Below are 24,442 nucleotides of genomic sequence, written 5' to 3'. Positions count from 1 at the left end.
AGCGCAGCGCCGTCTGCTTTTTGAAGTACAGTAACTAAAGTAGGACTAAGCATACCGGTAGTTTCTGTGGATCTGCATGTCTGCCCGTTTTGTGAGTGCACTGCGCGCGTGCGCACTTGTGTGGCATTGTTTGGGATGACCTAATTAAAATAGCGTCCCCCCAGTAAAAAAATCCCCACTACACCACTGCCGCACTGTGAATGAATCAAAGTAAATATATAAGTCATCATGAACACATCTGTCCATCAGACAGAGGGCTGCTGTGCCTCCTGTCATCATTAATGGACGTCTCTTTAAAATGACCGCTCAGAGGAGAGGAGTTCTCATTTCTCTAACCGCCTGCTGCTTCCCCTCCTCTCTCCTCGGTTCCCCTCCTCGGCTCCTCCGCTCGCATCTCCTGTGGGCGGGACTAAGTCTAGAGGATAGGAGCCGAGGAGGGGAATCGAGGAGGGGAGTTAGAGAAATGAGAAAGGGCCCCGGTGTTTACAAGAGCTCCCGAAATTGAAAATTACCGATGTTCATCGAATTTGCAGGACGACTAAATCCCCAGCCAGCAAATTGGACAAAGGGTTCAAGTTATATGCTGCATCATATATTCATGATTACGAAGGTAAAACAAATTTATAAACGGATTGACTAGTTAACTAGCTAATGCTAATTTAGGCTAATGTAAAATGCAAGCTTTTGTTGTACAAATTCGCTATTTATAATCAACACTTTTGTCTTACTTTATGCACTCTATCTGATCCTAATTATTTAAAACGTTAGTGGGCCTGGTTAACTAAAGTTAGACTTGTTAATAGCCACTGTTATGCTACGTGGTAGAAAGGTAAGTGCCTAGTATTACATGCTATTTGTAAGTAACATAGCCATTATTTTGACGTGTGTAATATATCTAACCCAACACTCTGTTTTTCTTCATTCAGTGTCCAACAAAGACAGTCTGACAGGTCAGGTCAGCGTGAGAGCCTTGTGCTACCGGTCAATGAGGAATAGTGAGACACCGCACAGTTAGAGTGTAGGCAGGGGAAAAAAACGTTGTTCACCCCTGTTCAGTGGGGTTCAGTTATTCACTAGTTAAAGAAATGTTTCCAATGCCTCCCTGCTTTATCCTAACTTAATTGAATGGTCAGATAATCAGTTATATATTGATAATGATGAGATGTAAATGTGATAAGAATGGAGAGAAGGTAATGCTAAGAATTCTGAAAGCTAAACTTTTACTTAATTTTACCCTGTGTATATAAAGTGTCTTTAACTACCTTGAAAGGCGCTCTGTGGATAAAATGTATTATAATGTATTATTGTTATTACTATTACTAGGATCATGGTTCAGTATCAATAACATGTTTCTACAAATCAGGCCCGGTTCCAGAACAAAATGACTCAGGGTGCATCTGAGATTAGAGAGGGTGCAGTGGTAAAGTGCTATTTTTATAAGTGGGGAGTGGGCTCAACACCCTCTAGGGGGGTCCTCACCTCCTCTAGGGGGGTCCGGGGGCATGCTCTCCCGGGAAGATTTTTTTTTTAAATATTGAAGTTAAAAGCATCAATCTGGTGCACTTTGAGGGCAACATGAAGAGATCTATGGATTGGATACATCTCAACACCCATATGAAACAGAACTATACACAGATTTACTTTTTTTTTATGGATATTTTACAAATCACTCCCCTTTTAAGACCGAAATGTCTACATGCATAGCAGAAGATGGCATCTTTTTTACAGGAATATTCCAGCCTATCTCTGTTTTGAAACCATGAGCTGCAAAATGAGCGCCTTACCCCACTGTACAGGCGAGTTGGGTACTTTTTTTAATATACCTGGGCAGGCTCTGTTTTGCCTAGGTCCTCTGGCACTTGCGGGCCGCCGAGGCGTGGCGGTGTTTGGGGCAACGAAGACGTGGGCGAGGCGGGCAAAGCCGGCAAGTCGGGCGGGAGGACGTTAGTGTCCACGACAGTGGCCGCGGGAAACGTAATGTCCCCATGATCTGAACTGTTATTACCTGCAGTAGATGCAGTAGATGCAGTGTGGCGATAAGGGCTGGTTGTTTTAACCATTTTCTGATGTCCATCATTGACTGCCGTGTAAGCACCTTGCAGATGATGAACGCTCAGAGGAGACTCGGCACGTCACATCTGCACGCCATAGGACCCTGACCAAGCGTCGCTCCTGGACGTTCAGGGAGTGAGACTGTGTTGGCACAGGTCACGCACACCTGACATAATAACGTTACTTAGGCTACCGTTTAAATTGACCAAATAAATGCAGCAGACAATGTTATTTAACCACAATTACAATTTATTTTATTTCAACTATATTCTTCTTCTTCTTATTACTATTATTATTATTATATATGTAATATCTTTCCCTTTTTTTTTTTTTTTCACTTTATAAAAAAAAAAAAATGTTCACTTTTAATTTTTCAAATGAGGGTGCAATGCACCCCCGTAGAACCGGGCCTGCTACAAATGATAACGGTGGAATGAGCTCCCCATTGACATCAGGACAGCAGAAAGCCTGCACATCTTCCGGTGCAGACTGAAAACTCATCTCTTTCGACTCCACCTCGAGCGATATAATTACTAACAAATAACTGCTAACAGAGCACTTATATACTAATAAAGGACTGGCTTATCTAAAGCCAGTTGAGTAGCACTTGAAATGTTTGGCTCTATGAAACCTGATGTACTTATATGATTCTGTTTTCTTCAAGGTTGTCTTCCTGGTCGAATATAAGTATTGTAAGTCGATTTGGATAAAAGCGTCAGCTAAATGCAATGTAATGTAATGTAATAACCTCCTGGCTCTTTTCTTTGAAGAAGAGGTTGTATTTTTAATCAGTATTTTTTCTTTCTTTCTTAGATAAAGCTTCGTGATTCCTCGCCGGTGGTGTTAACAACAGTGCCTGCAACTGTGTTGCAGGCACTGTTTTGTGCAATCACACTGTGGCACTGCTTTACCAAACAGCTTATTATAGTCAACTGAACATACCAGTCGTGCCCCCTGTCCATAGCTGCACAGAATCAGAACAGCAATGGCACAAGCCACGTACAATGGTAATTTAATTGAGGTTTTAAAGTGTTCTTGTTTGACTGTTTTCATTTAAAGTGACTCCACACGATGCAAATGTGCTCTCTGTTAGGGTGTGAAGCCAGGACCCATCAACTCCAAGGTCTTCACCAAACCTGTACCTAATAGGATGGTCACGACTGGAGTGAGGTCATTTTTCCTGTGTTACCAATGCAAAATGGGATTCTGATACTGTATTCTTACCTTTACTGTCAAATGTTAATAGGCTATATTGTATTTTCATCTATTTGCAGAAGTGGATTCTACAGAGGCATGGTGGGTCCATTACCCGATCCTTGCATGTTCAGAGTAACGGAGGCCTATGAAAAATGCAGTATTGAGGACAGGCCACTTGTGACTACAATGAACATGAGAGCCGACAAGCCCCTTGTGGAAAGTGCCTTCGGGATGGTGCAGGAGGGCAGTGTTCCGTCATATCAGATGCCTGCTTTGAAATCTCGTTACATCGTTCTTCACAATGGTGCACCACCAACACCACACTTGCCTCTAGAGGGATATGACATCTTGCCATGTGAGTGTGTGTTTGTATGTTCTGAAGAGGAGCTACTGCATATGACCAGCTTATCTGTTACTATGAAAATGGCACACACAATTGAGGAGGCTACCTGTGAGCAAAGCTCTTGCTCAGAGTGGCATCAGCTTCGCAGACCGAGGGTGACCGCGTCTAGATTTCGAGAGGTGTGTCATGTCAGAAGCAAGAGCTCTGCAGAGTCACTTGCAGAGCGGATCATGAAAGGTACAAGGCAGACGGCGGACATGAGAAGAGGTTCTGAGATGAAGCCCACAGTATCAGTCGAGTACAGTAAACTAGCGAATGTAAACTATTCACCCTGCTACCTCCTAGCTTGGTGCCTCCCCCGATGGAGTTGTTTTTGACCCCACTGAATACCCCCAATTTGGCCTTGTTGAGTTCAAATGTCCCAATGTTCAAAACTATGTCGACTGCAAATATGTAAAAATGGAATGTGGTTCCCCTAAGCTAAAGAAAAGCCATGCATACTACTGGCAAGTGCAAGGTCAACTTCTTGTCACTGGGATGCAGTGGTGTGACTTTGTTGTGTGGGCGCAGGAGGACTATCTTGTGCAACGGATATACATCGATCCAGAAGTGCAAACTGCAATCCGAGAAAAGGTTGACGCTTTTTTTTCCCACACATACATGCCTAAGTGCCTTTCATTCAAATAAATACCACTGAACATTTCCCCTCCTGCATTGTAAGCCATTTTGAGGAAGCTAACTCTGAATCACATGTTATGAATGTTTAACATAGCACCTTCTAAGACCGATGACAAAAATGTGATTAAAATATTTTCTTTGTAACACAAAAAAGAACATTGTTTTCTTACAACATTACACTTTTTATTTAATCAACACAATTATTTGTGACATTTCACTTTTTGGGAAAATGAATTAAACATTTTTAATTTAACAGAGTGATATTTTCTAAACATTGTAAAACATTTGTGTATAAATCATTTGGGATGTATGACAGGTTATGTGAAAATTGTAGAGTAGCTCAGCTAATTTGAAATATAATTATGGATAAATGGTGAAAACAGAAAAAAACTGACTTTAACAGTACAAGTCCATGAAGAAGTTAATAGAAAAATATACACTTTTTAATCATTTACACTAATTAATAAGATCCGATTAGTTTAAAACAATATGGCTTGACATGTCTATCTTGTTGTACTTTACCCATTGTTTTACTAATGCCTTGTTCTGATAATTTGACAGCATACATGCTACTGCAAATAGTTGGTTGATGTTGTAGGCATGGGATAGGAGGATGACACCATCAAACAGTTTGTTCTGTTTTATCCTCCTTATGACACGCTCAACATGTACCCTCAGTCTGGCAATGGCCTGTGTCTCCCTAACCTGGTAGGCTGGCATTTGCTTCTGCTTTGACAGAAAAGGTGGGCAGTACACTTTGCATTTGCAGCAATCCCTGATTAGGAAGCCCTTATCTACCATGATTGTCATGTTGTCTGTCAACTTCTCGGCTATTCCAGACTGTTTGAATATCTCCTTATCGCTAGCAGAGCCAGCGTACAGATTGGAGACGAATGTCACGGCACCATGTGGGGCTATGCCAACCAGGGCTTTCATGGTGCAGTGGGATTTGTAAGTAGAGTACATCTCACTTTGGAGGAGGGGTGAGGAGGGTGTTTGACACCTCAGCTCTGTACAATCCAGGATCACCTGTGTGTCTGGGAAATCACTGAATGCATCAGGGAGGTACGCTTGGACTTCTGCAGGTGTAAGCCAAATGCATAGTGACCCCAGTAGAGTAGCAAGAAAACTTGTCCATGTAGCAACGATGCGGCTCACAGTGGACTGGTGAATATTAAAACGATGACCCAGGTCCCTCTCCTTCAAACCAACCGACAGGAAGACAAGAAAAAGAAAGAACTCATCAATTGGCTGCAGCAGTTGTCGCTGGGAAGTAAAAGAAGAAAAAACAGTTAATACTTCTTAAGCTATTAACTGCCGCTTGTCGGTTAAATATATTATGGTCTGTATTTACTGAATGTAAACAACAACACATGGACCCTCTCCCCACTTCACCTCTGGCTCTGTATCAGCCAAGAAAGCTCACTCAGACCATAGCCTACCGTAGATGGACGTGCAAGTGTAACCACTTCTTCATTTATCTTGGCAGCGAATTTGGCTCTTGACACCCGCACCATGTTATAAATGGAAGGCTCCATCAAAAACCAGAAAGCCATGAGGTTGTCATAGCTTGAGAATCTGTTCACAGAACATACATGTCAATCATTAATCGACATAGTACAGTAAATTCAAGCTGTAACAAACAGGTGATTGTGTCATTGTAAGGAGTAAAGTTAACTTTCACATAGGCCTACACATACTTTTTCCACCACTAACGTTACATAGATTGATTGATTGATTGATACATTTATTTCGAACAAGTCAAATAAATAATTACAAAACAAAACAAATGTTGCAGTGCATAGTCATGTAAGAAAAAATCAAAACAAAAAATGACATTTACAACAACAGCATTAACAACATAAACAGTCCCAAATCTAGTGTTCGAAAAGGAGTGAGAAGAAGTATAATTTATTTAATCTCACCCCCTTGTCCCTAAATGATTTATGATCTATAATCTGCAATAATTATCATTATTATTATTAATATTATTATTAATCTGCTTTACCTGTTGATTGACATATATACACACACACACACACACACACACACACACACACACACACACACACACACACACACACACACACACACACACACACACACACTGATGAAAATAGTCAGTAGCAAAACGGTAAAATATTATTTACAATTCTGACAAAAAACTGATCACAGGACTACTTATAAACCTTTTTAGCTGTACTGGATACAATTTAGGCATTACCTGGTATAGAATCTGATGTCGGCGTCCGAGCCAGCAAACCGCTGTAACCCAAACTCTCGCTGGACACGCAACTCCTGCAATTTCTTTTTGAGATCCTCTATTTCTTTGGACAAGTCTTCAGTCGCTGAATAAGACATATCCAGTGCAGATGGTTCAGGGACTGAGCAGTAGTCGTGATCAGTGAGATCGCAGGGCTATTCGTGCTCCTCAGGAGGGACCGGTTCAATGGGCCGCTCTCTTCTTTCCCACACACCAGGTCGTGGTATTTTTTAAGTAAAGCTGTTCCACTCAAACAGCATAGGTAAGGCATCTTTAACGAGCCTCCTTCGACCATCAAGTGTCGTTGGATTTATTAGCTGATCGGGGGCGAAGTGTCTGCTACAGACCTTGGAGTGAGAAGTGATGGTGAAGTTCTCCCGGCGTATATTTACAAGCCACTGTCTTCTTAGGTTGAGTTGGGTTGGAAAGCCATGAAAACTCAAAACACCATTACATTTTGCCGACGCTGAACACAGTGGGACACAGCAATGTTCAGAGTATTTCTTAGTTTGCCTTTGCATATGCTCTGTTTTAAATATTTTTTTCCGTACACTCATTTTGAAACCATGACGCTCTACCGCGAAAGGCAGGGACCGGAAGTAGACGAGCCGTGTGGGTTGAAATGATTTTTGACAATGCTAAATCTGTAATAGTCGGGACAATCTATAGACCACCGGAACAGAGTGACTTTTATGATACATTAGATGGGTGTTTGGCTGATGTGGGGGATGTAGAGACAATTATTATTGGAGACTGGAACACGGATATGCAACGTAAAGACACGTCCGTCTTCAAGTCCTTCAGTAGGATTTGTGATCTGCACGGCTTCAGCCAGCTAATCACCCAACCCACCCGGGTATGTGAAACAACACAAACTACCATTGATCTCATTCTGACCTCTGACAAGTCCAGGATCTCCAGTAAAGGGGTTATAGCATGCGGGTTAAGTGATCATTATATGATATTCTGTACCCGCAAAAAGCTAAAACAAAGGGCCGGCTGTCACAAAACAGTCATATCTAGAGACCTCAAAAACTACTCTAGCGAGGCCTTTAACCTAGAACTGGAGAGCCTGGACTGGTCAGATGAGCTCAGTGGTACACAAGTTGAAGAAACATGGAGTGGTTTCAAAAACAAATTCTCTGCAATACTCAATGATTTGGCCCCCCTAAGAACAACCAGGGTAATAAATCGCGCTGAGCCGTGGATGCACTCCGGCATACTGACCGCCATGAAAACCAGAGACAAAAATGCTCTGAGTTTCATAAAAGTCAGTCAATGCTTTCCAAAAGCACGAGCAGTGAACTCCAGGCCCACGTGACTGAACTCAAAATTGAAAGAAACAGACTAAGAAATGACGTAAGCTCCATGATCAAAACTGCCAAAAAGAATTTCATCATGTCAAAACTGAGGAAAACAAAAATAAACCCTGTGAACTTTGGAATTACTCAATAACCAGCTTGGCTGCGGTAAAAAAACTCAAAACGAGATTTTCTAACTTAAACATAAAGACAGATAACAGGCTCATCACAGACAAACTGGATGTGGCCAAGTACTTGAACATTTTTTTCACAAACATAGCCACAACTCTTGTAAATAAATTACCCTCCCACTCAGGGCTTTTTGGAGTAGATCACATCATGACCTACTACAAAAACCTAGGGGTACGCAAAGATGATTTCAGTCTAGCAAGGGTAACAACAGCAGAGGTACTCATTAAACTGAGCGCCCTCCCAACCTAACAAGGCCACTGGCCACGACAATATCCCCTCCAAATTCCTCAGAGACACAGCAACCGCCATCTCACCAGTCATAGCTCACATAATTAACTTCTCCATAAAACAGGGAAAAGTACCCAAAGACTTCAAAATTGCAAGAGTAACCCCCCTGCACAAAAAGGGCAGCAAATTGGACCCAGGCAACTACCGCCCTGTTTCTATACTTACCTCCATCTCGAAAGTCATGGAAAAAATAGTATATGAACAGGTCGAAAAGTACCTCGCGGAAAAGAAACTAATCTATGAATTTCAATCTGGCTTTAGAACATCCCACTCCACTGACACATGCCTTCTTTATTTGAGCGACCACATCAAACAAGAGGTGGACGAGAGCAAGTACTGCGGCATGGTGATGCTGGACCTACAAAAGGCTTTCGACACTGTCAATCACCCCATTCTGATTGACAAGCTAAAAGCAATTGGTTTTGATAAACTATCGGTGAGCTGGATGCAATCCTACCTGGAGGGGAGAGAACAGATGGTGGAGGTAAACGGTACTCTGTCCCCCCCCCCCTCCCAGTGAGCTGTGGTGTTCCATAAGGAAGCATATTAGGTCCGTTACTGTTCCTAATTTATGTAAATGACATGTCATCAGCATGTGACTGCAACTTGTTCCTGTTCGCGGACGACTCAGCCCTGCTGGTCTCTGACAGGAACAGGTTCCAGGTTGAAAAAACCCTCAGCTCCGAGCTCGGCAGAATCTGCACCTGGCTCGCCGATAATAAATTATCATTACACCTGGGTAAAACAGAGTCCATTCTCTTCGGTTCGAAACATAATCTCAGCAAATCCGACGACTTCTCAGTTGCAGTGGGTGACATTATTGTCACAAGTAAGAAGGAAATTACATACCTAGGATCTATTCTTGAGGCAAACCTCTCCTGTGACAAAATGGCATCCAATGTAATAAAAAAAGTCAATCAAAGAACTAGATTCCTATACCGGATCTCCTCTCTGGTAAACAAAAACACCCTGAAAACTCTGGCAGGAGCACTCATTCAAGGGTACTATGACTATGCTTGCACGTCATGGTACCATAGCACCTCCAAGGCCCTAAAAATAAAACTTCAAACATCGCAAAATAAACTGGTCAGACTACTGCTTGACCTTTCATCTAGAACCCACCTCACCTCTGCCCACTTTGACAACCTAGGATGGCTTAGAGTAGACGACAGAGTACAGCTACTTGCAATGGGCCTGGTCTACAAGATCCACTACACCTCTATGGTACCCATGTACATGTCAAAATTATTCCCAAAGGTCAAGGAATACCATGATCATAACACCAGAGGGAGCTCCACAAATCATGTGAAACCCAGATTTGGCACAAAAAAGGGGGAATACACGTTTCGCAATTATGCCACATCAAGGTGGAACGCTCTTCCCACAACTGTAAAGGAAAGTAAAACTATACTTACCTTCAAAACCTCTCTTAAAGAGCACCTTCGGGGGAGAGCATTGCAAAACTGGCCCCGGTAATGGTACAAATCTCAACCTGTCGTTCAATGGACAGCTTCCCCCCCCCCCCCCCCATCTATGTATATACTCGCATTTTAGACTCTGTTACTAACTGTATATCTGTAGACTTGGTATGTCTTAAATGTCCGGTTAGGATGTATTAGAACGAAATCTAAAATGAAAATTGTAAACAAGCAATCTGTATGTAAAAAACCACCTGTATGTAAATTGTAAATAAGCCATCTGTATGTCAAATATGTATTATATGTCTTAAATGATATGATGAATTGGAAATGGGGGACCCTGATGTAAACAAGACGAAAGTCTTTCTCTGGTCTGCATCCCCTTAACAATTGTATGTTTTGAGCTGTACTGTACTGTACCCAATATACAAGCTGTTAATAAACTTTTCAATCAATCAATCAATCAACCGCACTAACACAGAGCCGGAGGTACGTCACTGGTCCTAGTGCATGTAGTGTATTCAATTCCTGACGGACGCCAAAAAAGCCCGAGATTATGGAATTAAACCAATAAATAAAAGCAAGGATAATTGTGTGTTATTGGTGAGTAAATAACAGTGTGTTATTTAGAAAAGAATAACAAATTAGAAGGAAAGAAATATTTAAAAAATACAGATTTCAGTATTCTGAGGCTCTGAGCCCCATTTCTTTTCCTCACAGACGGCAACAAAAGTCAGAAATTATACGATTTAAAATAAAAGCAATAATTGTGGCTTGATATTGAGTAAGAACATGTTTTTATGAACCACACAGCTTCCGGTCTTCCACGACCCGACCGGAGAAAAAGACGTGCTGCAGGCAGTAGAAATACATTACCAGTAGAAATACATTGCTTTTAAAATCGTGCTGTGCAATACGGAAAAAAGGGGGAAAATCGTGTTGGTGAACACGAAATGCCGTGAGACTGGGTTGAGTAGTGTAGGCTAGTTTGCTACGTCTTGTGGTATTCCATTTGCTTTATGTATGTCAGTGGAGTATAATAGAATTGCACTCTGAAATGTAGGGACACTAAATTGCAGAAAAAAATAATCTTACATTATGTTGCTCTAAGATAAGAGAAACAATTGAAGGACACAGCAGAAAGGTAAGGTTGGGTTTTACAATGGCTGATGGCTGATAGTCAAAAAGCCAGTACATTAACAGGCCAAAGGATTCCTTCTTCCTAATGGGTGGTTTAAAATGAAATAATAACATGACAACAGATGGACAGGATGTATGCTCTAATGAAGGCCTGTTTGACCGAAACCTCAAAGTCAAGCCAAACACCGCATATATCTCTCGTGTCTAAAACACATTTATATTCAAATATAATATCTGTTCTCTCAGTTTGGAATGACTGATGCTTCCATTTGATGCTAACATTTAGCGGGGTGGCGCAGTGGGCACCCTGCATTAAATATTCAACACAAAATGTTAATCTGTCAACAGCTGTTTGACCATGACTGTCCCTGAGAGTTGGCAACACACACACACACTCAATCACACACACAACACACACACACACACACACACACACACACACACACACACACACACACACATACACACACACACACACACACACACACACACACACACACACACACACTCACTCACATACACACACACACTCACACACACACAAACACACATCACACACACACACTCACATGCACAAACACACACACACACACACACACACACACACGCATGCACACACACACTCACATGCACAAACACACACACACACACACACACACACACACACACACACACACACACACACACACACACACACCACAGAGCTTTAAAGGGCAACTAAATGTCCTGCTGTATATTTCTCGTTTCACTTGTCTACTTTAAATTTCTGATTTGATGATGATAAACTCTCTTACAAATCAAACGTCCCCTCATCTGTCACGACATGAACAGAGCTAATACGTTAGCGTAATGAGTAGAAACGGAGTACTCAAAAGCTAAGCTAACTAGAACGTCCCATGTCTTTTAAGAGTTTTTATCCCAATGATGAAATGTTGGTATTTTTATTCTAATAATGTCAACGATGCCAGATTTGTGTAGGATTCGGAGGACACACAAACCCCTATGGCATCACACACACACACCACACACACACACACACACACACACACACACACATACACACACACACACACACACCACACACACACACACACACACCACACACACACACTCACACAGGCCTGTCTGCCTGTCTGCAAGCTCTCGTCAGGGATTATCTCAACTGCACGTGCACACACACATTCACACACCAGCCCTTTTATCCTAGCTGGACAGCTGTTTGTGTTTTCATCTTGTTAGCTTGAAGCTCACAAGGAACTCATTTATCCAGTTTGCTGTGTTCATTTTTGTGTTTTTTCATTGTGATGCGTTTCCATTCATCCTATAGACAGAGTAACACATGCGTCACTTCCGGGCAAAAAGTAAGGCTCCGCCCACTTTTTGGGGAAAACAAAGCTGTCATTTGAATGTCATTTGAAATATAGCAGTAGGCGATCGATGTCCATAGATGAGATAACATCTACGTCATTTTACGGCCCCGCCCACTTTAGGTGAAACCAACGCTGTCATTGGAACGGCGATCAGGCCTGAAGCCACAGAGCTCTTCTTTTACTGTCCTTTCCTCTTAGAGGAAGTACAGAAACACTGAGCTCTGGATCTGTTTTCATGTTTGAGGTGCAATAAACGACACAGCAGCTTTTTGGCATGATAAAATGTTCCGCCTCGCTCATGAGAGTAACAGCTGGCGAAATGACGGCCTGGCCTACTGATTTTTAATTTAACCATATATCGAGCCCGATCTTCGATTTCCAATGGCTTAATGTAATTGTTTGCCTGTCTGGCCATCGTAACCGGGCTCTTTGGAGATCCAAAAATCCACGGTTTTCTTACAGTTCTGATCGGATTGGCAAAAACTTCAGAATTTGTATTGACCGCCATTCAAATGACAGCGTTGTTTTCCCCCAAAAGTGGGCGGGGCAGCAATTTTCGCCCGGCAGTGACGTAGGTGTTACTCTCATCTATGTAACATTCTTCACTTCCTCTGTAATTACACAGACACAAATAAAGGCAAACATATAACACATAACAAACAGAGTTAAATGACATTTGACCTGTGTCCTTCAGCATGTAAATGTTAAAAAAGCTATAATTTGTACATAACTTAATTTCCCATCTGCATATGAGCAGTCAGAGTGAAGTTGTAGTTGTATAATACACAGCAAAGGAACCCTTTCTACTAGCAACAGTTTTGCTGGTTCTAGCTTTTTAAGAAGAGTGATTTGTTGATGTTCTCTGTTTCATAAATGACTGTTAAAAAAGTTAGTTGAAGACGTCAATTTCATCTCTGGAAATGTGTGGATTTTCTCCGATTTTTTTTTTTAATAGCCAGAAATATTGTTGATAGCTTATCAACAATAAAAACAATTATTACTCCTTTTTTAATTGTTTGTACTAATAATGTGCCAATTGTTTTGGTGACCGTACACAAAGATGTGTCAACGTTCCCTTGTAGCACCTTTAAAACATGTTGTATTGTGTTCTCCAGACATTTAAGTTAAGTTAAAATCTTAAACTGGACTTGAGGAGGCCTATCACTTGGTCAGTATAAGGGAGGGGGATGAATGGAAGACTGGATTCAATACACTCTGAATACTTAGTAATTTTGACCATTTTGACTAACTAATGCTCCTGCTTTATTTCAGGCCTTTGTGAATGACGTCCTCAGAGACTATTTGAATCATTTGTGTTTGTCTACCTGGATGATATATTGATCCTCTCTTCTGATATAGAGTCCATGTTCAGCATGTCCTCAAGCGGCTTCTTGAAAACCAGCTCTTCGTGAAGGCTGAAAAATCAGATTTTCACAAAATCTCTGTCTCATTCCTGGGTTTCATCATTGCTCCTGACCAGGTCAAGATGGATCCAAGAAAGATCAATGCTGTCTCCCATGCACCAGAAAAAAGGTACAGCTTTTTCTTGGTTTTGCTAACTTCTAATGATGCTTTATAAAGAACTTGAGCTCCGTAGATGCACCTCTCCATGCACTCATCTCTGCCAATGTCCAGTTTGTGTGGACTCCACAGGCCGATGAAGCCAACCCACGTGCCTTTCTGTAATTCAACAACTGCTGAATGCAATTGTGATGAATGCAACACAAAACTTTTGGCAGTTTAAATAGCGCTTGCGGAATGGAGACACTGGCTGGAGGGGCTTGAGCAAACGTTCATAGTATGGACCGTAAATACTTGCGTAAAGCTAATCGACTGAACTCACGGCAGGCAAGATGGGCTTTGTTTTTAAACTGTTTTAACTTTTCCTTGTCATTCAGAGCCGGTTCAGAAAATGCCAAGCCAGATTCACTTTCTGGTGTTTTTTTTTATCCTGAATCCTCAGCCTAGGAACCAGAAATGTGTGGCAGGAGTGGTGAGAGCCCGTTACCTAATGGTTCCCCGCCATATAGGCTGTGTGTTCCTGTATCTGTGCGACCTTTCATTGGGCTCACACCTCGTTGCTCATCCGGGGGTTAAAAGCACCATGTAGGTCATCAAGCAACGGGTCTGGTGGCCATCTATGGAAAAGGATGTCAAGGAGTATGTGGCCGCCTGCATCATCTGCGCCCAGAATAAAACCTCTTCCAGTCCCCAAATGGTTCTGCTCAAGCCACTGCCTGTTCCCAGCCGGCCCTGGTCTGACATCTCAGTGGACTTTGTCACCGGATCGCCACAATCTGAAGGTGACACCACCTTTTTCAGGGTGGTGGATAGATTTTCTAAAATAACAAATGTATTGTTTGGCCTAAGCTACCATCAGTCAAATAAGCTGAATGTTTTTTTGCACCATGTGTTTCGTCCCCCCCCTGCTTTCCCAGAGACATCTGAACTATCAAAATGTTGATTTGTTGCTGTTAATCATACACCCGGGCCATAACCAACAGGCAATTTCGGAGAGCACATTGGCATGAAGACACTTTTTTTTTTTAAAGAGTAAATTAAAGTACATAACGAGTCAACCGATGATCAAACACACATACACGTGTGTTCAGGTCTGGTTATATAAAATGTTGTTTTTTGATTGAAGGATTTGTGCATCTGCTGCTAACTGGCCCTTATGCCACCTCACAATGTTTCTGCCAAACACAACACCAGGAGGGCCAACACACACACACACACACACACACACACACACACACACACACACACACACACACACACGCAGAGAGACACACAGACACAAATACTCTAACAAGGTTGCGTAACCTAGCCATATCGTTCTCTCTTCCTGTCTCTTTATCCTTGTTTGAATAATTTACCTTTTCTATTACAGTAAGAGAGATACAGTATAGAATAACGGCACTGCTCTCTCCATAGAAACACTATGGCGACGCCAGCGCAGAGACGGGCACTAAGGCAGACATAGACGGCATTGTCACTATGATAACTTCAGCTAAACGTCGGATCTACCAGAATAAAAAGAATATCTGAATTTCTATCAAATCCTCCCAATCCCTCCCAATTGGTTAGCTGGCCGGCTCTGTTGTGATCGCTCAGCTTAGAGTTGTCCTGCCTTTTAGCAATCACGTACAATGTGTTGGAGCGTAAGCAAATAGAAGCGCAAGTTTTACCTATTGATGTCACTGATGTCACTGATGTCACTGATGTGAACAAAGGAGACCACCATGCATGAACAGAATTGCAATATCAACATGTGTTGTTTCAAACATTTAAATGCTTGAACAATTTCTTAACAACAGCATACTCAGCTGTTTTTGCAGCATCTACTGCCATAGTGCATGTTTTCCAATGTGGCACAGGTTTTTAGATCGGTTTCTGTACGGGCAAACCCTGGCAACATCACAGTGACAACACACAAGTAGGCTGCACACAGCCACTGCGCTAACATTTAGGAAAAGTTCAATCACATAACTCGATAAAATGTTATTGAGCTTTGCAGTTGTTTGGAGAGAGTAAAGCTGCAATCCTTACTGCAGCTTGAGTGGTATGGAACTTCATATCTAACTTGGAAAGAAAGAAAACAAGCTATTTCCCAAAAACATGTAAAGGCCAGAAGGTCAAATGTGAGAAGTTGTTGCTTGTAGAGGCTGATAAGGCAGAACGAGGGGTGAGTAAAACAGACAGAAACAAAGCAGAGAGGAGAATAAGGAGCGTATCAAATGAACCTGACACTGTAACTGAACCACAATCTGCCACTGAAGACACAGGAGAAAGTGGGTGTCAGCTGCCAAACATTCTTTAACCTGAAACAATCCAGAGCAGAGGAACTCACCAGCGGATAGCCTCTGATGAATTCAACAACTTAGACCGATTTCAAAAGCCGTGAGTGTAGGAATGAAATGGATGGTATCAGATGACAGCGGGAATAATAAAGTGACATGTTTACAGGAGACAGATCAGCAGGCTGGCAGCTGTCAGACGCTCCCTCAGGGAAGACATCTTACCTGATGATACGTTTCAATCAGTATTTGTTGGGTATTTAAGGTATTTGCTGTGTTGCTGCTGCTTGCTAAAAAAACACCACTTTTTATTAATTAGATCCAATCATAAAGAGAACAGTTGAACATTGAGATACTATACTATTACTTTTTTATGGCATAACATATTTTTAAATTTCCTTTGCTATTATCAACAATGTATACACAACTTTGTTTCACCTTACTTAAGTGCAAACACTTAAATTAAGACTTCAAATAAATGTACTTAAACAAAAACTTTAAATTATTTTAGCAGTTATTTTGTAATTACGATTTTTATTTGTTTTTGTTACCGTGTTTCAACTGCCACTTCAAACATTTTCAGAATTTCAGCTGTTTCAAATATTTTACATTTAAAACCTTAAACAAGGGGAATCTTTCAAGAGAATACTTAAAGAAATTCACTCACTTTAACACTAAACGTTAGCCTCTCCATTTCACTACCACTTTTTCAGTTTTATTTTTATCTTCCCGTTCAAACTAAACATTTAGTATAGTATTGCACATTTTAATAAGTGATTTCAGTCAAATTAGACCTTTCTTGTTCTTGCTTACAGGAGAATACTTACCTTTCATGGTACGTTCATACACCCATGTACTTTTTAGGTACTCCCCCACTGATGCACATGATGCTCAGAGCCTGCTGGTTAACACCATCTACATTGAAGCCATTTCCTCTGGACTCATATTCTGTAGACACGGGCTCTGAGGATAATGCTGTACATGCCAAACGTGGCTCAGCTCAGGGTGTGGTGATTATCAGAGAGAGAGTTGCATTGCAGAACAAGGAAACCTGGCACGACATGACAACCTTTGTTTGGAGACACGTCCGGAATTATCATGGTGTAGTATTGACTGTGTGATGAGGACAATTAGAGAAACTAGTTAAAAAGTGATCTACTCACTTTAACGTACCAGTCTGAACACACAGGAATTAGCCTTTAGAACAATTCATATGTTTGTATTTATAATTGTAGAATATCATTGTGTATAATGTACATCTTCCTAAACCAAATGCAATGTGGGTAACTGTTTTATACAGTGAGATTTATTGAGAGACATCTAGACATGCTACTGTTTAAGTATCTTAATATCAAATATTCCATTCATCTTCTTATTTGCAAAAAATAGGGCTGCATGATTTAGTTTAAACACTGTTTGAAGTAAACACTGTCTTCTTTTGCTGTTCTGTATAGTGTTTATTTCCTGTCTGTCTTCTTCTGTTGATTTCTCCGACATCCAGCGCTCTGTCTCTTGACCTCTTTCATTCTCTTGCGCTCTTTTTCTTTTCTTTTCAGTTTAGCTATCATGAATCCAAAGTGTTGTGCTGATGGAGAAAAGTAATGTGGTCTGTTAACAACAATGTCCAACTTGACCAATCAGCATCAAGTATTCAACTAGCCCATGTAATGAATAATTATGATATGATTTTTAAGGAGGAATTGTATCGGTTATAGAATACGATTTGTAGGCTGTTATATCTTTCAAGCTCCACAATATTTCCTTCAAAATGTTTTTCTATAAATATTGAACCTTTATCAAAAGCTTTGCTTCCTTCCATTTGAATATTGAACTATTCAATTTCCATTAAAAAACAATGAATTGGGCTGCCCTGGCAAAAACCTAAAATACAGATATCACACAACTTTAATGAATACAAATCCTAGATTAACACAAGTTAAATATTTTGTTGTAATTTGTTTGATTTAACCCTGTAAAACACCACCTGAGGATTATGTGGAGGTGTGTGTTACTGGATGGTAACTCCAGCTTTAAAGCGTTGCTCTGTATCTCCAGATCTCTGTTTCATCCTGTCGTAATTAATGCAGGAGTTTATGCAAGACCGATCAGGAAGCAGCAATTAAACACAAGTATGCATGACGGGTATGACAGGAGCAACGATTGACGCCGTGCCGAAACGCACGCCTTCACACACCCTTATATGTACATAACACCTGAACTGTTTGTGCCTACATTGGACATGCATATAGACATGAACATTTTTTTTTCATATAGAGGTATCTTCACTCATATTGTGTATATGTCAACTCAACTACTCCAGGTTATGACTACTCCTATTTGTATTCATACAATTATATCATTTGTATTCTTATTATGTCCACTCTATCTTAACTTGTCTTTTCACCACTAAGCACTGCATTTTAAAGGCACATTACACAATTGTATCATCCAAAAACCACATGTAGAATGCTAAACATTGTTTAAAAAAGGCATTTAACTAATGTCAGGGGGGAAATCTCTGAAAGGTCCCCTATTATATTCTTTTACATATATAGTTGTTAGTTATATACAAAACATGTGTCTCTGAAGTGTTTGGCTCGAAATACCAAACAGATCATTGTAGCATCCCATAATCCCCTCTGTTTCGGGGGGGGGGGGTACCTTGGTTGGTGGTTGGCTAATGGTTACACAAGTTATGACATCATCAAGTGGCCAAAATCTGATCAGCTCATTTTCAGACAGGTTTTTATATAAATGGATCAGGACAAGAAGAGAGCGGATCTTTTTTCTGACACTTTCAGAATCTCTTTACACGGACGGGACACATGTTGATGTATAAAAGACATGAAAAAGTGGATTTTGCATAATAGGTGACCTTTAACTGAGGTGTTACTCTGTTAACTCAGCTGCTAACAGGTAATAATGCTATGAAACAAGCTAAGTGAGCTAAATGAAGCCACACTACAAGCCACGTAGGTTTTACTCTTTATTTCAACACTAACAGTCATGTGTAGTTTTGTTAGCGTCACGGTGTAGCCACAGAGCATCTGAACACTCTGCTGTAGCTTCAGAGTTGCTGATTTGGAGCCATTTAGCTGAATTTCATGTACGTAGAGGCCCAAACTCTCCCTGAACAAGCTACATAAATTAGCTATGAGCTAGTATTTGGCTAAAGCTAACAGCTAAAGCCACAGAAACAGTATCATCAGTCTCTTCTATGTTATTCATTCATTTACAGTTGGACAAACATGTACGATTCATATCAATGCAGTCGGACAAACATACAGAGGGATTTAACTGAAGGATGATCTTAAAATAATTTATTGTGGTAGCTTTCGTGTTGTTTTCTGTTGCAGTTCCTGGAAAAGTTAATAAGGAAGCACAGCTAACACAGCAACTTTTTCCAGGATGTAGAAAGTGAGCGGGGGCTTAAAATAGTTCTTCTTAATGTCAGTGTTCAGAGATACAGAGGCTTTGGTCTGACTAAATGGGGTAATTTCTCTTAAAATGTAATCTTACAGGTGTTTTACTCACAGATTGACTTAGATAAAACAAGGTAACATTATTGAGGATCATAATGCCTCATGAAGGAAGTAAAGTATGACAAATGACTGCTTCTAATTTAAATGTTATGTCGTTTTTGGACTTCTTGGCTTTCCATAGATTGTTCCATACATTTGTTAAATAGACAGATAAGACTAAACTGTAGCGATCGAATGTGCAGTCTCACATTTGTATTCCTGGTGTTTGTTTTCTTACAGATGAATTTATGTAAACCGTCCTTTAGGGAAATAACTTCTTGTATTAACGTGGCCTGCTCCTTGATTATGGTTAAGGAAGATGCTTTTCAGGGAAACAAGCCACCATCAGAATGTTGGTGTACTCAGCGGTGAAAGCTGTTACATATAATAAATGAAATTCTCAGTTATCTAATGTTCACCTAAAGCCATAACTTCAGATGTATCATTTTTAACAGAAAGCCAGATTTAAAAGTGAAATGTGTGAATTATTTGCATTATGGGTGCATTTTCAGTGTTTTTGGAGCTCGATCCATACGAACTAACATTTAGGCTGTCTGCTTGAATTGTATTTATTAGTTTTTGTGTTTTGTAAGTCTCCTCTATGGAAGTAAAATACTGGACTACATCTTTTAAAAAGCGCACATTTGTTTTTGCTCTGAACTTATATCTTTATGAATATTCTGTGGACTGTTTTTTCCCTCTTAATCAGTGGTTCCCAACAGTTTAGGACCTAGCATAGTAGTTAAGTAAGACTTTACCTTGCCATTGATTGTACATTTCAATGTTGTTTTGAACAGGCTGAGGTGAACTGACATTAATTGTGCTTTTGTCTGATCCAAAGAGCATTTTGGAGTTGACCTAGCAGTACTTCTCTGTGCTTTAAGCTACAATTACTTATGACCTTTTAAAGGAAACCTGTACTTACAGAGTGTAACACTCAGTCTCTCCCTTTTAGCGGCTTCAGCAAAATGTGTCCTGACATAAGCAAGCTGTTATTAACTCTCTGTGTCGAGTTTACTTTGAAGTAAGTTTCTCGATGAAGACTACAGATTATCAGTGGTTTATTATAATACTCCTATGGGCTATTTGTCTTACTCTGTTGACTCTCCTCATGGAGGTGAGCTATGGAGCAGCATGGCCGTATTTCCCCTCTCTACTCATGCTGACCCCCCAAGCTTACTGTGCAACTACTTTTAGGAATTATTGCTGTAGAATGATCTGTGTTGAGGTGCATTTTGGGAAACATCTCCCAGTATAGAGTGGTGCAGGAATGAGTCCTAAACCCTGAAATACGTTTTTGCAATATTGCCCACCCTCGTCTTGAAGTATTTTTTTTTAAATAGCCTATGTTTTTGGTTAGATTTCCGAAAACGATAGAGGTTTACGAGACTTTCATGCTTTGTTTTTACGACACAAACTAAGTCAGTAAATAGCCCACTGGTGATAGTCTGAAGCTTTTACATGTATTACAAAAGTGGCTAAATTAGACTACTAAATGTCAACATGCCAAACGTTAGCTTAACTTAGTTTATAAATGGCCTAACGTTAGCTTTTTACTTCTGCCGTTTGCATTTACACTTCAACTATCAATATGGTGTTAATATGTGGAGATTATCCTGCTGAACAAAACGTGTACATTTCATGAATGTGTGTTTGCCACATATCTTATTTTCTTCAATATTCCATCCAATATCCAATGGAAAATGCCCATTGTTTTTTATTGTAGGAGCCCTTGCGATGCTAACTTCCGGGATATACTACAAAAACACGTCATCACTGCACCACTCTATAGCCAACACTGATTCTCTGCCCCTGAGTTTAATCCAACATGCTTCACAAAGTCTATACCAGTGACTCGCACACAGGGGGGTTGTCAGAGTCCTGGCTGTGCATGGAGCTCAAGCCTGTGTCCGAGTCCTCGTCGTTGGTGTGGCAGGTCTTGGAGAGACCTCTGGCCTGCTCCACCCAAACGCTGCTCTTCTCCTCTGGGGGCTCAGCTTCAATGCTCACTGGCCCCAGCTCTGCCTCACCATCCTCAGTCACCTGCTCTATCTCCATGGTCTCAACTTTAGCCAGTAGGTCCAGAAGTTCACTCTCCCTGGTCTCCCAGAGCGCCAAACTCAGGTCCAAGTCCCCCCTGGTGGAGTCCAGGTCTGTCTTCAACCGCAGCCCGATGTACAAGCTGGTGTCCAACTGCGTTTTAATCCTCTCCTCCTCCAACACAAACTCATTCTCAGACGAACTATCCACATCTTCCTCCACAGCTGGAGAGGCAGCCAGGCTCATCTCCTCCGCGAGGCTGTCCGTGTCCTTCGCCGCTTCCGCTCCTATCTCCTCCCGACGCCGCTTCATCCACCGCCTGTTGAGCTCCTCCTGGATCTCCCCGGTGATGCACTCCACCAGCGCCTCCCGCTCCGTCACCTCATCCTGCAGCCGCACCACCTCCTCGCACCGCAGCGCATACTCCTCGAACTGCGCCACCGCCTCCTCCGTGCACCGCGCGTCCTGCCGCTCGGCTTTGCGCTTACAGTCAGAGGCGGCAGTGTCCTCCGAGGAGGCGTCCACCATGTATGTGTCCTGCACATAGTTCACCCCATGTCTCTTGATGCGGTCGAAGTGCACTTTGGCCTCGTACCGCTCGATCTCCCGGTCCAGCTCCTTGATCCTCTGGACCTGCTGCCGGATGGTGTGGTCCTGGGAGATCACCAGATGAACCAGCGTCTCCATCTTCTCCACCGAGCCCTTATCTTTGGGGACAGTCTGATCCTTCTTTTTGTTCATCTTGTCCAACTTCCTGAAAGCCTTCCTGACTATGCGCCTCTGCTTGTCCTGGGTCAGGTTGGCCGCGGTGGCCGCAGCGGTCCAGCAGGTCTTGGCGGTGCCCTTCAGCCCCCCGCCCGGACCGCCGCTCTCCCGGCTCTGGACCACACGGGCCTCAGCGCTGCGGGGTCCATTATTAGGTAGCGAAGCCTCGTTCTTCACCAGGACAAATCGGACATTCTCCTGCTCTTCCCCCCACGCGCCATATAGCCGGAGGATTTTGGTCTTGTTGGGTAAAATCCTCTCGAAGCCTCTCCATTTCTCCACCACGCAGTAGGACTGCGGGGCTCCGGACAGCATCGCGGCCGCGGCCCCCTGCTGCAGGTTCTGGTCATCCAGCAGGACTCTGACCACATCTGCGCAGGTGGTGCGCTTCGTCAGCCCGGAGACGAGCTTCTCCTCCCGGCAGACCCACACTGAGAGCTTCCCCTCCTCCGGCTCCATCTCCAACGCAAACAAGTTGTAATAAAGTGTCCAAAAGTCTTAGTGTTTGTGTCAAAAAGTAAAAGAGATAAAAGTAGTCCTTAGAGTTCTCAACACATTTGAATGAATCTATCAAAAGTATGGAAACTGATGCAAAATCCAGAAATCCTCAACGCTCCCGTCGCTGCGCATCAGCTCTCACTTAAATACGCTCAGTCCGAACAGATGACCTTGTTACGGCTAAAAGTCCTGAGTTTTTCTCAGTAAAAAAAGAACATTGAAGTTACCATGTCCTGCCGGGACATGGTGGCTCTCTCCCCGGCAGACTGATCTCAGCGCGCGGCTCCGGAGAGGAGAGGAGCGTCCGTGCGTCAGGACCGACTGCCCTGTGTGCGGGACGGAGCAGAGCTGAGCTGAGCCCGGGACACGCCCCCTGCCTCTTTCACAGAAACACACACACACTCCAGTGGTGGAAGAAGTAGGCTACTTATATCTAGTATTTGAGTGTAATAGAGTACATTTACAATGCAGGCACTTTATCTGAGTATTTGCATTTTATTCTACTTCATATTCCTACTTAGCTACTTATTTCAGAAGCCAATATTGTACCTTTTTCTGCAGTACCATTTTCTGACAGCTTCAAGGACTTTATCAATTCAAATTATAAGCAAGAAATATAAATCAGCTCATAAATAACCATTGATATACTGTATAGGTTCAGATATAGCAGTATGGAAAATGCCAGCTGTGGTACACTACTTGAGTACATTTATTTAGTTATTTTCCACTATTGTACATTGCGACACAGAGAAAACCTGGACTGATATAGTAATAAAATAGATCGATAAATATAGAAATAGAGTCTTTGTTGACTTCAATGTCAGTGTTATAATCAAAGACTGTTAAAGTGCACGTTAATCTGATCAGTAATCCCAAATCCAACTGTTTGCTAATCTCTGCCATTCACACACTGATCACTTAGACATGCAGGACAGTGACCTGCTGTTTGTTAGAGGTTAAAGGTCAGTATTCTACTTTGTTATCAACAAAACCCATAAATAAGACTTTATACACTACTATTGTACAAGTGGTGGTGGATAGTATATTTACTGAATATAGTACATCAGTGCAATTTTGAGGTACTTAAGTATTAACCCTTTATTCTCATGTTTTGGAAGGGCCATATATTCTGCTCATTTTCAGATTCCTATTAGTATATTAGTGTCTCTACTGTGACATGTGTCCATGCTTCAATGTTCAAAAAGGTCTTTCTTTTTCTCATACTGCGGTGATGTCACTATGAAGAAGAAGAATGGGAGGAAACCCTTTAATGGTCTCACACGCAGAGCACACAGCACACACAGTGACATGTGTTCTCTGCTTTAACCCATCCTAGTACCAGGAGTCTAGTACTAGGAGCAGTGGGCAGACTATGTTACTGAAGTCAACAAAGGTGTCCAATGTAGGCGTTTCAGGTGGGGGGGGAGGGGGAGGTTGTGGGAGAGAAACTCCCTCTGGAGGGAACACAAAAATCTATTTAACACATTACAGGAAAGGGGAAACCAAAAAAAGGTCAACAGGGCCTGTTTAATGTTTCATTGGCATACATTTACTCCACAACATTTAAAGTTACTCT

The 24,442-nt window shown here is 41.8% G+C and overlaps 2 protein-coding genes across 4 annotated transcripts; one reads left to right on the top strand and one right to left on the bottom strand.

Annotated features, from left to right (window-relative positions):
• The first annotated feature begins 476 nt into the window (after positions 1-476).
• LOC117533324 lies at positions 477-4,368 on the top strand. Of its 3 annotated transcripts, XR_004567043.1 has the most exons (4): positions 477-610; positions 2,866-3,059; positions 3,146-3,217; positions 3,327-4,368. XR_004567043.1 is itself a non-coding variant. In XM_034197018.1 (3 exons), exons 1-3 carry the CDS (start codon positions 3,057-3,059, stop codon positions 3,967-3,969), a joined length of 723 nt encoding a protein of 240 aa, XP_034052909.1. In that variant the 5' UTR covers positions 2,889-3,056; the 3' UTR covers positions 3,970-4,368. The 3 variants fall into 3 exon arrangements, 1 of the variants encoding a protein (XP_034052909.1); XR_004567044.1 differs by having other exon boundaries at positions 2,866-3,222; XM_034197018.1 differs by lacking the exon at positions 477-610 and having other exon boundaries at positions 2,889-3,059; positions 3,146-3,222.
• Positions 4,369-18,770: 14,402 nt separating this feature from the next.
• Positions 18,771-23,189, bottom strand: LOC117532659 (ras association domain-containing protein 10-like). Its single transcript, XM_034196055.1, has one exon. It carries the CDS (start codon positions 22,825-22,827, stop codon positions 21,406-21,408), a length of 1,422 nt encoding a protein of 473 aa, XP_034051946.1. The 5' UTR covers positions 22,828-23,189; the 3' UTR covers positions 18,771-21,405.
• Between the last annotated feature and the right edge of the window lie 1,253 nt (positions 23,190-24,442).

The sequence above is a fragment of the Gymnodraco acuticeps genome, unplaced genomic scaffold, assembly GCF_902827175.1.
Source record: "Gymnodraco acuticeps unplaced genomic scaffold, fGymAcu1.1, whole genome shotgun sequence".
NCBI classification, from domain to species: domain Eukaryota; kingdom Metazoa; phylum Chordata; class Actinopteri; order Perciformes; family Bathydraconidae; genus Gymnodraco; species Gymnodraco acuticeps.
This window is presented reverse-complemented; position numbering and strand designations above follow the sequence as displayed.